The sequence below is a fragment of the Balaenoptera borealis genome (assembly GCF_965194805.1).
Source record: "Balaenoptera borealis genome assembly, chromosome: 7".
Taxonomy (NCBI): Eukaryota; Metazoa; Chordata; class Mammalia; order Artiodactyla; family Balaenopteridae; genus Balaenoptera; species Balaenoptera borealis.
Genome location: NC_138864.1, coordinates 75,030,985 through 75,047,289, shown reverse-complemented (window position 1 = coordinate 75,047,289; position 16,305 = coordinate 75,030,985). Strand labels below are relative to the sequence as shown.

Here is a 16,305-nt window from a genome sequence, read left to right as displayed (position 1 = left end):
CTCTGAAATTAAAAGAGCTCCCTAGATAGCTTAGAATAACTAGACACAAACCTGGCAATATCTCCAATAGAAAGTTCTGTGGTGGGCTTCCCTGGTGGCGCAGTGGTTGAGAATCTGCCTGCCAATGCAGGGGACACGGGTTCGAGCCCTGGTCTGGGAAGATCCCACATGCCGCGGAGCAAGTAAGCCCATGAGGCACAATTACTGACCCTGCGCGTCTGGAGCCTGTGCTCCGCAACAAGAGAGGCCGCGATAGTGAGAGGCCCGCGCATCGCGATGAAGAGTGGCCCCCACTTGCCACAACTAGAGAAAGTCCTCGCACAGAAATGAAGACCCAACACAGCCAAAAATAAATAAATAAATAAATTAAAAAAAAAAAAAAAAGAATGGAGAGTGAGGGCATTTCACTTTAAAAAAAAAAAAAAGAAAGTTCTGTGGTGATATTAACACAATTGAAAGCATTTTTTTTGCTATATTATTTACCTGAATTAATGTTTCCATTGCCAATCAAGTCTTGATTACCTTCTATTCATTAGCCTTTGATTTAATTAATAAAACTTGTTAAAGAGAAATCTTCAATGTTTTCCTGTAAACAGCTCTAATTTATTGATTCAATTTGAATTTTGTAATTATTCTAAAGAACTTCAATGTTTGAAGTATGTGTTTTGAATACTTAATAAAATAGTTTAAACCACACAAGGTAATTATTAGATACCATGTTTATTTTGTTTTTCATATAATAATAGGTATCTTCTTTTGATATCTCTAAAAAAATGACATTTTGTTAGAGTTCGTCACTTAGAATTTCAAGTGTTTCGGTCCGTACTAAAGTTTAAAAAATATGCCCCAAAGGTAGAACACTGGAAAATGTGTAATGTTATTTTTTCAAAAGGTACCTTTTCCAAAAGTGGAGCCAGTGACTTATGTTTTTACTAGACTTTAGAACTGAGGGATTCAGTAGTTGATGAGTGTCTAGACTTGTAGAGAAAAACTAATTAAGAAAAGAGAGAGTCACAATCAATGACTCTAAGGTTAGAGGCTATTTGATAATCAATATGGTTCTTAATGGGAAACCAATGAAGCAGTTGGAGAAGAGGGAAATACTGGTTACTAGTCTGGGCTCAGATTATTAAAGATAGTGAGGGTTTTGAAACATGTCTGTTGGGTGAAAAAGTTTAATTAACAAAGCAGTCTATAAATTCTAAAATCTTAAGGAAATGAAAACTTTCTATATCTTCACGCATCATCAAAAACAAAGAGACTGAACCTTTAATTTGAAAAAAGAAAACAAATAAACATGAAAGAAGATATCGAAATCTTTTTATAAATTTTATATTTTTGAAATTATTGAAAATAATAATTTTATACTTTATTCTTGAGATACTTGTAGGTATGAGGAAAGAAATATCAGTATATTAACATTATTAATATTCATTCAATAAAATATTTTGAGAGTCTACTCTGTGCCAAGACAGTTTTAGGCATTGGGCATGTAACAGTTAACAAAACAGAAAAAGAGTTTCTTTGCTCCTGGAGCTAATAGTCTAGTATAAATTTTAAGGAATTTTTTAGTTTCATATGATGTAATACATAAAATCTCAATGTCTTTAACTGCTGTGATTATCGTAACTATAAGAAATTGATAGTTGGAGGTTTTAAATCATGGAGAGTTGTGCTTCAGAATCAGGATCCCATTAACCTGGATCTTATTCTTTTATGCAGTTTATCATAGTAAATATGTTCAAAACTTTTTTCGGCACAAAAATAATGCACACTAGCCTATGAGATTGCTTAAAGGTGTTCCTTCTCTAGTTGCATTTAAAGCATGAGTGCTGGTTCAATTAAAGGCTCTTCTCCTTTCAATGTATTGCAGGGGACTCATAGCTTCGTGGTCTCAGAGTGTGTTTTAAGCAGATAGCCTTCCAAAATCACAAATTCCCTGTATTCCAGAATTCAGTTCATGGTATATGCAAGCCAGCGATCTCAAGGGAAAGGGAAAAGCTTTGTGGGAAGAAGTTTGTATGTGTTTTTTATGGGTGAGGGGAGAATATTGATATATGAAGGCAAAATTCCAAGCAGTTCCTGGAATCAGTTCCTGCCTCCTCAGGGAGCCAGTGACGAGCTCAGCTGGGCTGAGAAAGTCTGTGCAGATGTGAGTACTGACTGCATCCCAGCCCCAAGCCCTGCCAGAGGCCTCCCTTAGTCATAAAGGGCAAAATGGCCAGCGCAAGGCACACTCACCGGTTGAACCCCATGTGAGTATTAATTTTTTGCTTGCACCTGGGTACCTAGAGGATAATCAGGATTAGAAGAAAATCAAGGTGATGTACTCAGGAGAGGAGAGTTGCAGAGCAGAAAAGCGGCAAGCCTGTCCTCCCAGCTGAGAGACACAAGGGAAAATAAACATGACTCCTAGCCTTGAGGAGACGGCACATTGTGGAGCGTTATAACTGGATGTCCTTTGACTACTGTAACCAATAATATAGTTCAACAATCAGTTTGATGAGGGATGCCACTAGGATGGTTGGGCTGTGAGGATTCCCTTGACCTTTGTGCCTGTGGCAGTTTTTTTTTTTTTTTTTTTTTTTTGATCGAAAACAGACCAATTGGATGCAGTTCTTTAGAAAGAGACATTCAAATTCTTTATTTCAGACTCAGGCACTGGATTCTCTGGGCCACATGAGCTCTCCTTTGCTGATTCCATAGCCTCTAAAGATTTTTGGTTGCAATTTAAATTGCAGTAAGAAACCATTTTTCACCTATCAGATTGGCAAAATCAATGGTTGATAACATAGTATATCCTGGTAAAGGGGAAACAGGAGCTCCTATTTTCTATAGGTTGTATAAATTGGTACAACCTGTATGTAGGATAATTTCTCAGTATCATCAGAGTTAGAATTTAGAAATACACATTATTATCTTTTTTTTTTTTTTTTGGCTGTCCACACCCTACTTTGGTTTTTTTTTTTAATTTCAACATCTTTATTGGAGTATAATTGCTTTACAATGGTGTGTTAGTTTCTGCTTTATAACAAAGTGAATCAGCTATACATATACATATATCCCCATATCTCTTCCCTCTTGCATCTCCCTCCCTCCCACCCTCCCTATCCCACCCCTCTAGGGGGTCACAAAGCACCGAGCTGATCTTCCTGTGCTATGTGGCTGCTTCCCACTAGCTATCTATTTTACATTTGGTAGTGTATATATGTCCATGCCACTCTCTCACTTCGTCCCAGCTTACCCTTCCCCCTCCCCATATCCTCAAGTCCATTCTCTAGTAGGTCTGCGTCTTTATTCCTGTCCTGCCCCTAGGTTCTTTTTTTTTTTTTTTTTTTTTTTTTTAAACATCTTTATTGAAGTATAATTGCCTTGCCTTACAATAGTGTGTTAGCTTCTGCTTTATAACAAAGTGAATCAGTTATACATATACAATATGTTCCCATTTCTCTTCCCTCTTGCATCTCCCTCCCTCCCACCCTCCCCATCCCACCCCTCTAGGGGGTCACAAAGCACCGAGCTGATCTCCCTGTGCTATGCGGCTGCTTCCCACTAGCTATCTATTTTACATTTGGTAGTGTATATATGTCCATGCCACTCTCTCACTTCGTCCCAGCTTACCCTTCCCCCTCCCCATATCCTCAAGTCCATTCTCTAGTAGGTCTGCGTCTTTATTCCTGTCCCGCCCCTAGGTTCTTCATGATCTTTTTTTTTTTTTTTTAGATTCCATATATATGTGTTAGCATACGGTATTTGTTTTTCTCTTTCTGACTTACTTCACTCTGTATGACAGATTCTAGGTCCATCCACATTCTACTTTTAGGAATTTGTCTTACAGATGTATTTTTACATGGATGAAATTATGTCCAAGAATAGTTATTATATCATTGTTTTATGGCCAAAAATTGGGAACCTGCTAAATGCTTATCAATAGAAGACTGGCGTTAAATTAAGCATACTACACGCATACAAAGGAACACCCTGTGGTCTTTCAAAAGCAAGAGACAATTTTCCATGAATTTATGAGGCAGTCACCAAAATATATCGAGTGATAAAAATAATATACACTGTACCCTGTATGCCGTACTACCATTTGTGTGTGTATGTGTGTGTGTGTGTTAAGTATATATGTTAAGCTAAGTCACCTCTCTGAGGTAAGTGGTGACCTCAGAGGGTGGGAACTGGGTGTGGCAGGGAGATTTACTTTTCATTAAATGCTTTGTGCTTCTTTTACTTATTTTAATTAAGGAAGTATGTTGGTAAGCCTAGTCAAGGTAGAAAGTAGAGCAGTCAACTAGAAGACCAATATAGATAATCATGTCTTTATTTTATTAACAGAATAGATTGGATAAAAACTTATCTGCCTAGCGTAATCTTACTTTTTTTTTTTTTAAGAAATTCACGTTCTTTTATTTATTTATTTATGACTGTGTTGAGTCTTCGTTTCTGTGCGAGGGCTTTCTCTAGTTGCGGCAAGTGGGACCACTCTTCATCGCGGTGCGCGGGCCTCTCACCATCGCGGCCTCTCTTGTTGCGGAGCACAGGCTCCAGACGCACAGGCTCAGTAATTGTGGCTCACGGGCCCAGTTGCTCCGTGGCATGTGGGATCTTCCCAGACCAGGGCTCGAACCCGTGTCCCCTGCATTGGCAGGCAGATTCTCAACCACTGCGCCACCAGGGAAGCCCCGTAATCTTACTTTTAATTAGAGCTGATACACATTTAGAATGTGTCTAAAAGAAACATCTGCTTTGGATAGGTCTTGTGTAATTTTGTAAAAGTTAAGAATAGTAAAATATTCTTAACTTTTATTTTGATGATATACTGCATTATAAAACCAATCAGACTAATGTAATTTTAGGAGGCTCTAGTAAAAAAAAAAATAGTGAAAAAGGGAGGAATGGGTGATGCTGAGAGAGAGACAGAGAGACAGAGAAAGAAGAGGGAAGAGAGAAGGAAGAAGATTGATTGTCAGGTTTCCGTCCTTGGGGATTGAATGACTTCAACTTAAGACTGAAGATGAAGACATTTCGGCAAAAGAAACAGAGGCGCTATTGGAGAAACAAAGGGAGAGTGTTATTTTGACGACTTGAGTTTTAATTAATCTGTGAATAATTGATCGAACATGGTGTTTTCGTTAAGCACTAGTTTCATTTTGGAAAGAACATAGAGTGAATCACAGAAAACTTCAGTTAAATCTTGGACTATGCAAGTGAGAATATTTAAAATGTGAATATTTAAAGTGTGAATATTTATGATGATGATACAGGATTCCCAGCCTTACTGAAATTAATCTTGTTGTGGTGGCATAATTGAGTCCTGACATTTTTCAATGCAAAAATGCATAAAATATAAATTGTAAGGAAGACAATTAGAACCATAACGGGAACATATTTTCACGGATTTGCTTCTCATCTTTTGTTTTGTTTCTCCAGGGTAAATGGGAAGTTGGTAGCCCTGAAGGTGATCAGGCTGCAAGAAGAAGAAGGTACACCTTTCACAGCTATCAGGGAAGGTAGGCATTTTCTCTTGTTATCTTTGCTTTTGTGTTTGCATGATGCCCATAGCTGTTTAACTATTATGCACCTCTGAATATGCTGCATTTCTAAGTTACATGGTTATATTTCTAATTGGAACGTGTAAACTGAAATTTAAAAATCAGTACCTCTTATGATCATAGCAATTCATGTTAAATAAAATAAAACTATCCTGCTATATACTCAGGTGTGGAGAAAAAAACTGCTGTGCATTGATGGTGAGACTATCACTAACTGAGGAATCTTACATGTCTGATTTTGTTTGCAGAGCTCCACACACATATTAATCTAGAGTTACTCTATATTCATGACTTTTAAGGAAAGTTCTTAAAAATGAGGGGATTATGCTATCTTATTAGTCTTTTGTATTTCTTCTTTCTTGATTTTTGTTCCTGTTCTTTAATATATTTTCTGTTGGTTTTTCTTATTGATTTATAGATGCTCTTTATATATCAGCATCATGTATGTTGTAATATTTTCTTCCATTCTGTCATTTTTCTAAAAAGTCTTTTTAACAGTTATTTGCTACATATAAATTTTAAATTTTTATGAAATGAAATTGCTCTATCTTTTGCTTTATTACTTCCTGCATAGTTTCTCTACTTCAAGAGAATAAAATACCTTCTTTTATTAGTGGGATCTTTTCAGTTCACTTTCAGAAATTTTAGTATTAATAGCTTCACCTCTACTACATTTTTAAAAGTACAAATCTTGAAATAAGACTTCAGTTTATTTTTGCATTGAAGGGACCACAGTTACTTTTCTGATGCTCCACAACAAGATAAATAACAGAGATTTACTTCAATAGTATTAAGATATTGATGAACTAAATGTAGTCTGTCACTGGTCTGATTTGTTTCCCTGACCAGGGATTGAACCTGGGCCACAGCAGTGAAAGCCTGGTATTCTAACCACTAGGCCTCCAGGGAACTCCCAAGAAGTCTACTTTCTGTTTCACTTTCTCACCTTTCATTCTCCTTTTCATACCACTTCAGTTTGGTTTCTATCATTCCTGTTTAGCTAACACCAGATTTTCCAAGTAGGTAGCTTTTCTCTCTCTCTCTTGTGTTGTCTCCTTCTCTAAATATTATGGAGTTTTAGGACAGGGAAGGGGCCTTCTTTTCTCTAATCAGCACTCTTTCCCATGTGATTTTATTCATGAGTTAAATAGCAACTATAACATGATGACCTACACATGCCTCTCTTTAGCTAAGACCCTGTCTTTGTTTCCATTCTCACATATCCTTCTGCCTACCTGGCATTTCCTCTTGAATCCAGTAATGTATAAAAATGATAATATATCACTCTCAAGTGAGGTTTATTCCAGGAATAAAATACTTGTATTTGGTCTGATGGGATTGGAAACCACTGGCTGAGAGGGAGCAATGGGTTCCCACTGAGCTGTGAATTTGATTATGGTAGACCCTGAATGTTAAGGAGTAGGAGAGGGGCAAAGAGTTGCTGGGCCAAGAGAGAAGCAAAAGGAAAATGATACTGGGCAGCAGGCATGCTTCTTAGCATGTGGGGCGTGCACTAGAATTAACCAGCCTAACCTTGCTAATGGTGCCTTCCCAGATTCAAGGTTAAGAGGAAGTTCCTAATGATATTAGAGGATCCAGCTTTGACAGTTGGGTCCATCAGTGGGAAGCTCAAGGGAAGAAGCAAGTAGGGTTATATTAAAGTTTTTGATGATCTGTCTGTTCATACTGGCTGGGTATGAGGCAAGGCCCTTGGGCACATGGTAAACCTCGAGATAAGCTTAGGAGCTGGCCCCGAGCTGCGGTTGTGTCATAGAATGCAGGGCTCTATAGGTGGCACCTGGTTCTGTGGGTTAGAGAGCCTCTGAAGACTTCTGAGCTGAGTGTATTAGGAGGATAAATCTGATATTAGGATGTGATATAGATTAGATAAGGAGGAAGCCAGAAGCTGATAAATCAGTCATTCAGAGCAGTGCAGATTTGAAATCATGAGGATTTATTAGAAAGCAGTGATGAAAAATGACGTTGTAGAGAAAGAAATGCCAGACCTAGGTGAATTATTAGTTATAGGCAATTTGAGAGGGAAATATCAATGGTTTTGAGTTTGAATGAGTAAAAACAATGGTGCCAGAGAGAGAAATAGTTTTTGATTGCATGGAGAATTGCTTTTAACACTTTGCAGTTTGAAAGGGCTATTATCCAACTTAGTCTTCACATTAGCCCTTTGAAGGTTCTTTTTTGGGGGGTGTAGAATTTATATTGTTTGTAGAATTCGTATGATTAATATGGAGTTGAGGCTCAGAGAGGTTAGATAACTTGTCCAAGGACTTGAATCTTGGACCTAGACTTTCTTAGATTATAAAACAGGGTCCATACTAACTTTGTGGAGTAGTTGATTAGGGTTTTACACATTGGTGTTTGAGTTCATGAGACATCTATACAAAAATGTCTTTTTGTGATGTGGAAGTGTGGCTCACAAGAAGCCAGCATAAACAGTATATATTAACATGGTCTTTAACAAGTTGAACAAGTGGTAAGATTTTTATGGGAGATAACTTTGAGTGAAAACAGAGAGCTAAGTTGCAAGACAGTGTTGCAAAGTTGGAAAGCCTCATATTAGAGTCTGGAAAGCTGGGTTTTGATCCTGACTTTGTTTTTCATCACCATGCTAGTTTGCTAGGGCTGCCATAACACAGTACCACAGACTGAGTGGCTCAAACAGCATCTCATGGTTCTGGAGTCTAGAAGTCCAAGGTCAAGGTGTCAGGGCCCCCCTTCTGATGGCCATGAAGGAAGGATTTGTTTCAAGCCTTTCTTGGCTAATAGATGGCTATCTTCACCCCGTGTCTTCACATCATCTTCTCTCTGTGCCTTTGTCCAAATTTCCTTTTCTTATAAGGACACCAGTTATATTGGATTAGGGTCCACTCTAATGACCTCACTTAATTACCTCTGAAAAGAATTCTATTTCAAATACCATCATATCCTGAGGTGCTGGAGTTAGGACTTCAACATATGCATTTTGGGAGACACAATTCAATCTGTAACATCACCTAATGGTGTTGGGCCTCAGCAACCCTACTTGCAGAACACAGGAGTTGGTTTGTGCCTTCAGGAACCATCTACCTCTGCATTATGGTTTTGATTTCCCAAGGAGTCTTTAAACTCAGAGTTCTGAATGCTCTGGAGATGAATGGTACAAGAATTATTGAGGCCTGAAGGAACTGATCACAACAAAACATTGTATTTTCCTTTGAATAAAATATGTTACGTTTTTCCTAATAAAATCTGACTTCTGAGTGATTTTTAATGGAGATAAATGACCATATAGTAAGAAAAAGAAACTCTGGGCAGTTTTGGTTATTTATTCCTCTCTTGCCTTTCATAAGTCTTATTTTTCTGCTATTTATGTGTGGAAGCAAAACCTAGCACCATTGCTCACTCTCTTTTGCTGTTACTAATACTAGAAATCCATGCAGAATAACTCCTCTGTGTATCTAGTGGTAGAACTTGAAATATTTAGGATGAGGGTGGTAGATGCTTGGGATATATTCAGTTTTACACTTTTTACATTGATGAGGGAGTGGCAAGGCTTGTTCAATTGAGAGGAAGCAGTTTAATTTGAGTTTGCCTTTTTTCTGCTGCTTGGTCAATTTTCTCATTCACAAAACGTCAATAGCAGGAAGATTTCAAAGTAGGAAAGCACTGTGCATAGTAAAGTAGTTTTCAAGTGGCTGCTTGCCACTTCTAACCTTACCTGGGAATTTAGATGTTAACACATAATTTCCACCTAAAGTGGAAACACTTGTAAGCAACCCTAATCTTACCTAGATTTATGTCCAAAGATGGACTTTGAATTTTATCTTACAGAGCTAGAGTGCTTAATGGCTTAATTCAGGTTCAGGTGCTTTGAAACTCGTTCTGTCTTTGATGGGAGCTTAGAGAAATTAAGTAGCTGTGCTGAGGCCAGCTTTTCTATTTTAACTTAAAATCTTTATATGATATTGTCATGGTTTTTGATGGTACTGATAAAGAGTCAGGAGATACAAGAAAGGTTTGAAAGGAAGTAGATGAAATGTCTTAGGATACAAGAAAGGTAGCAGTTACAGGAAGGGAAAGATAGTAAGTTCAATCTCAACATGTTAAGTTTGAGGTTGGACATTCATGTGGCAATTGTTCATATGGTGTGCAATACAGATAATAGGCCAGTTGTATGTAAATTGGGGACCTTACTTGGCACTTCCAAGTACATGATCTCATTTAATCTTTCAACATTGTGAGAAAGGTTGATGTTACTATCTTCGTGTTAATAATTATGAAGCTGGGATCTAAAGAAATTTTTGTCCAAAGTCACACAAATAATTATGTGGCAGGTATGGAGTTCAGCTTGGGTCTTCTACCTAGTACCCTGACACATGCTAGCCATTCAGTATGTGTTGAATGAATAAGTAAATGAATGAGTGAATAAATTCCAAATCCTTACTTTTTATTCTACTATACTGCATTACTGTTGACACAGAAACCTGTACGATCAAACTTATATAGAGAGACTTTCCGGCTGTTAAGAAGCAGACAGGTGAAGTTGGGAAAGCACCATACAGCAAAATTCTGAGTCTTGATGAAGACTGTGCAACTAGCTATGTGATGGTGAGCAAGTAACTTAACATATTTTGTTTTTAGTTTCTTTCTCTTTGAAATGGAGGGGTTGGACTATATGCTCTTATATCTTCATGATTAAAATAATAGTACCAGCGTGGATCTTTTCCTGGATAAAGGATCTATAATTGTATCATCAGTATTCCTCATCCACACCTGCTGTAGTGTGATGCACATTATTGTGCTTAGAATATTTCTTTTAAACCTTCTAATAATAACCCTTTGTCTGTCACTGAAAAAATTAACATGAATTGCTTCAGAGCATTTAACAATTGACAAAAATTTTTTAAGTGGAAGATAAAAATCTACGAGTCTAGACTTTGATTCTAAGTAAGCGTATGTAAATTGCCAAAATTGTTATTCTTTGTAAGTCTGAGTAATTTGATGGGTGTCTGCCAATTGATATCAACAAAATATTTGCAAGCTCTCAGATAATGTGACTTTAAAAACTATAAAATCATGTATTTTCTTTTTCATGTCTTTAATTTTAAAGGATAAAGTTTTTTTAATGAAATAACATTTCTTGTCTGCTTTAAATTTGTAAAAAATTTTATATTATATTTTGTCTTATTTTATTTGGAAATACAATTTTCAACTTATATTTGAAAACATAAGTATTTTATTGGAAATATAAATTAAGCTCTGATACATTTATATTTAAAACACATTTAGAAGAACTATGTAACTAGTTCTAATTTGAAGGCATTTATAACTGGCTAAAAATCTTTATAGACTTTTTTGGTACCTGTCATGCTAATAACATTTTAAAGATGCTACCTCATTTAATTCCCACAATAATCCTGTGTTAAATGTAGATATTAGTATCTCCATATTACCGATGAGGTAATTGAGGCCTAGAGATAAGTAAATTATCCTGTGTTACACAGTTTACTAGGAAACAGCTAAGTTAGGGTTTTAACTGGGGTCTTTTAAGTGAAGAGTTTGTTTCAAAGGTGATACCTTCCTCCCTTCAAAATTTCTTGGCTAATTTTTAAAAAGTGATGGGAATCCATAATCTACATATCAACTGCTTGTCATGATAGTAATTATCATAGCTACTATCAGTTGCTTTATAAAAATACCGTCCATTGGTATACCTTTGTTACTTCTCAGTATTTGAGAAACTGTTATACTGTTTTGCTGCTTAAGCTATGTTCTATCTAGTGACTTAGAAATAGTCAAAAGATGGCAAACTTTAAACAGTAATTAATTCATGACCACTGTCATTACCACCAACAGGATTTAGTGTTATTTACCTTTGAGCTCTAGTTTAAGATAAATTTCCTGAATGTTGAAAGAACATTCAAGGATGATAGTAAACAAGGAGACTTTTTAAAAAAAAATTATTTATCTATTATTTTTTAATTTTATTTTTGGCTGCATCAAGTCTTCGTTGCTGCACGCGGGCTTTCTCTAGTTGCGGCGAGCAGGGGCTACTCTTCCTTGTGGTGCGCGGGCTTCTCATTGCAGTGGCTTCTCTTGTTGCAGAGCGTGGGCTCTAGGTACAGGGGCTTCACTAGTTGTGGCACACAGGCTCAGTAGTTGTGGCTCGCGGGCTCTAGAGCACAGGCTCAGTAGCTGTGGCGCACGGGCTTAGTTGCTCCGCGGCATGTGGGATCTTCCCGGACCAGGGCTTGAAGCCGTGTCCCCTGCATTGGCAGGCGGATTCTCAACCACTGCGCCACCAGGGAAGCCCAAGGAGACTTTTTAATATTCATTAAAAAAAATTGATAGGTCATGTATATTAGAAAGGAATTTGACAGTACCAGAAAGAGAGGATAGAGAAAGGAGCAAAAACATACTTGAAGAAATAATTGCCCAAACTTACTAAAGTTATTGAAAAATATGATTAATCTGTTATCCAAGAAGATAAATGAACCAAAATTAGGAGAAACATAGAGACCCATACCTAGACCCATCATTGTCCAACTGTAGGAAGACAAAGACAAAAAGAAAATCTTGAAAGCAACAGGAGTAAAATAACTCATTACATGCAGGAGAAAAAAATATGTTTAAGATCTAATCTCCCATCCAGACCAGTGGAGGCAAGAAAGCAATGTAATGACATATTTAAAATGTTCAAAAACAAGACAAAACAACCTGTCAACCAAAAATTCTCTATCCAACAGAACTGTCCTTCAAAAATGAAGGCTAAAGGCATTTTCAGATCAGCCACAAATTGGGAGAAAATATTTCCAAATAATATATCTGATAAAAGATTTATCTCCAAAATATATAAAATAGGGCTTCCCTGGTGGTGCAGTGGTTGAGAATCCGCCTGCCAATGCAGGGGACACGGGTTCGAGCCCTGGTCTGGGAAGAGCCCACATGCCGCGGGGCAACTGGGCCCGTGAGCCACAACTACTGAGCCTGCGCGTCTGGAGCCTGTGCTCTGCAATGAGAGGCCGCGACAGTGAGAGGCCCGCGCACCGCGATGAAGAGCGGCCCCCACTTGCCGCAACTAGAGAAAGCCCTCGCACAGAAATGAAGATCCAACACAGCCAAAAATAAATAAATAAATAAATTAATTAAAAAAAAATATATATATATAAAATATATAAAGAGGTCCAAAACTCAATAATTAGAAAACTCCCCCAAATTTTTTAAATGGATGATTTGAATAGATATTTCACCAAAGAAGATATACCAGTGGCTGATTAGCCCATGAAATGAAGCTGAAAGTTGTTAGTCATAAAGAAAATGAAAATTAAAACCACAGTGTGATGTGACTATACACCTAATCCAATGGCTGTAATAGAAAAGACAAATAATACCAAGTATTGCAAAAATGTGGAGTAACTGGAACCCTCATACATTGCTAGTGGGAATATCAAGTGGTATACTCACTTTGGAAAACATGTTGACAGCTTTTTAATTTTTTATTTATTTTTAAAATAAATTTATTTTATTTTTGGCTGCATTGGGTCTTCATTGCTGCGAGTGGGCTTTCTCTAGTTGCGGCAAGCGGACTTCTCATTGTGGTGGCTTCTCTTGTTGCAGAACACTGGCTCTAGGTGCACGGGCTTCAGTAGTTGTGGCTCGCAGGCTCTAGAGTGCAGGCTCAGTAGTTGTGGCGCACGGGCTTAGTTGCTCCGCAGCATGTGGGATCTTCCCGGACCAGGGTTCGAACCCATGTCCCCTGCATTGGCAGGCGGATTCTTAACCAGTGCGCCACCAGAGAAGCCCTTGACAGCTTGTTTAAAAGTGGAATATTAAATTACCATATGACCCAGCATTTTCACTCCCGGAAATCTATCCAGGAGAAAGGAAAACACTTCCACACAAAGACACGTACATGAATGTTTCTAGTGTTACTATGCAGAACAGGCGAAATCAAGAAACAACCTAAATGTCCATCAACTGTTGAATTGATACACAAAATGTCAAACATTCATATAGCAATAAAAAGGAGCTACCTACTGATAATATGCTTCAACATGTTTGAACCTTGAGGGACGTCCCTGGTGGTCAAAACTTCAGTGGTTAAAACCTCACCTTCCAATGCAGGCGACACAGGTTCCATCCCTGGTCAGGAAACTAAGATCCCACATACTGCGAGGCAACTAAGCCCGTGCGCCGCAACTACTGAGCCTGCACACTCTGGAGCCCACGCCACAACTAGAGAGAAGTCCACGCACTGCAACGAAGAGCCCGCATGCTGCAACTAAGACCTGATGCAGCCAAAAATAAAAATAAATAAATAAATAAATATTTAAAAAAAAAAAAAAAAAAACCACGTTTGAACCTTGAAAACATTTATGCTCAGTTATATAAGCCTGGTTGTATATACATAAAACTCCCCCCAGAAAAGGCAAATCTGTAAAGACAGCAGATCAGTGGTTGCTTGCCTGGGGCTGGGTGTGGAAGAGGGGACTGACTGCAAACTGTCACCACTGTCTGGTGAAACGAAATTGTCCCACTACTGGATTTCGTTTATGGTTGGACAAATCTGAGATATGGTAATGGCTGCAGAGCCCTACAGATTTACTAAAAGTCGTTTTATTCTATATTTACAGTGGGTATCTTTTATGGTTTATATTATACCTCAAATAAATGTTTTCCTAATTCTATTGAAATGTATATTTATACACTTAGCTAAAAAATAGAAGAAAATTAATGTAACACTAGTGATGATTAAATCTTTAATTATTAATTAATAAGTTAATTATTAAATTGTTAAATCTAGAAAATCTTTATTCCTCTTTATCCCAACTTCTCTAAACTCTGTTATTTTTACTATCAGAAATAAAACTTATTTTGTTGAATATAAAAACTGATACCTCCTATTCTCAAAGGTCTTAACATTGATTAGTGGAGAAAGATAAACATGCTATCAGTTGAATTATAGGATCTAATTATAAATGTCTATAGAGGGGAAAGAGTGAGAGGGAAACTGTTGATAAGTCAAAGAGCCTTTAAATTAACGATGGAAGAGGTGGTGCCTGAGTGATGTTGTTCAGACAGTCACAGGGAAGATTTTGAGGGTCTCCTGTTGGTGTTACCCAGCCTCTCCTGTCATTACAAGAAACATGGGCCACTTCTACATCAGAACTTAAAAAAAAATTACTCCTACTCACGTGCCAGAAATTGTCTTCTAGTTAACAATGTTGACATCAGTGATGTTGGATGTTTCATTATTCCAGGAAGGCAGAGGGTGAGGAGTAGGTGCAGTCTCTGCATGCTGAACTGACCTGCCCTAAGCACATGGAAGAAGGAAAGAGACAGCCTATAAAGTTGTGCTAAAGAACCTTTGAAGCCATATGTCATTGCTGTCAGTTTTTGACAAATAGCTTTAATCACAACACACTATTTGTTCAGTTGAGATCAAATAACCCAATAGAAGCAAAAAAATCATTGTATAATTTATGCAGCCAAGAAGCTGATTGTAAATGGCGATCGACAGGTTGAACTTTTATGACTCCGTAGTGGAGAAGCAGCCAGAGCAGCTATATATCGGAGGAAGGAATGTCCCTTACCCTTTTCAAGCCCGAGTCCTCCCGATCCCTCCCCAGCTCTGCTTTGACCATCTTTTAAGACCTTATTTAAGTCCCGTCTTTTCCCTGAAACTTTTTTGGCTTTCACAGAAATAATCTTTTTCCTTTTGTGCTCTTTTTGCTTGCTCTGCTTTTGTTGTTGTTGTTTTCTCCTTTATAAACTTATCTAAACTTATATCTTAGCACTTTCTGCATTATACTGTATGATGTGCTCAGTTGTGTTCAGTTGTAAACTATTGATAACCTCTGGGGCCTTTGTATTCTGAGGGTTGTGGTATGAAGCCAGCATTGACTAATCATGTCCCAGCTCTTTCTCTGCTGCCACCAAAATGGAACTAACCAAGAGTCCAGTTAGTGTTTTAATGGAATTTAAACAGTATTGAAAAGGACCATAGTGGTTTCTGGATTAAAAAGAAAGAGAGCTCTGGTGTGGACATGGAAGAGATTTGGGCTGAGCTTAAATTATAGTGTCTTAATTGGTTTGGGCTGCTATAACAAAATACAGAGACTGCGTAGCTCATAAACAGCAGAAATTTATTGCTTACATTTCTGGAGGCTGGAAGTCCCAGATCAGGGTGGCAGGATGGTTGGGTGAAGGCTCTCTTCCAGGTTGAGACTTCTCACTGTATCCGCATGTGGTGGAATTGGCTAGAGAGCTCTGTGGGAGCTCTTTTGAAAGAACATTAATCCCAATTCCCTGGCGGTCCAGTGGTTAGGATTCTGGGCTTCCACTGCAGGGGGCACGGGTTTGATCTTTGGTGAACTAAGATCCCGCGTGCCGTGTGGCACAGCCAAAAAATAAAAACAAATTTTTTTTTAAAAATTAAAGAACATTAATCCCATTCATGAGGGCAACACCCTCATGACTTAACTACCTCCCAAAGGCCCCACCTACTAGTACTATCGGCTTTGGGGGTTAGGACTACAAAATATGAATTTTTCAGGGGTGGAGGAGGTACAAACATTTAGACCATAGCAGATAGGTAGGATTCATGTAAGGAGAAATGAACAGAGAAAGGCATGCCCGCTAGGGTAGCTGACTAAGGTAAATATCACTTCTTCCCCTCCACCTCAACCCCATCACCAGTTTGACAGCCATTGAGGAAGTAAATCTCTTGACAGTGGGGTGTGTAGGTTGTTCC

At 38.0% G+C, this 16,305-nt stretch overlaps 1 protein-coding gene across 4 annotated transcripts in view; it reads left to right on the top strand.

Moving 5' to 3' along the window:
• Window positions 1-16,305, top strand: part of CDK14 (cyclin dependent kinase 14) — a 567,382-nt gene that overhangs the window by 192,221 nt on the left and 358,856 nt on the right. For all 4 annotated transcript variants that reach the window (XM_082398489.1, XM_082398490.1, XM_082398492.1 and 1 more), the window contains one exon: window positions 5,434-5,513. In XM_082398489.1, the coding sequence (XP_082254615.1) occupies window positions 5,434-5,513 (80 nt within the window). The remainder of the gene's footprint in view (window positions 1-5,433; window positions 5,514-16,305) is intronic.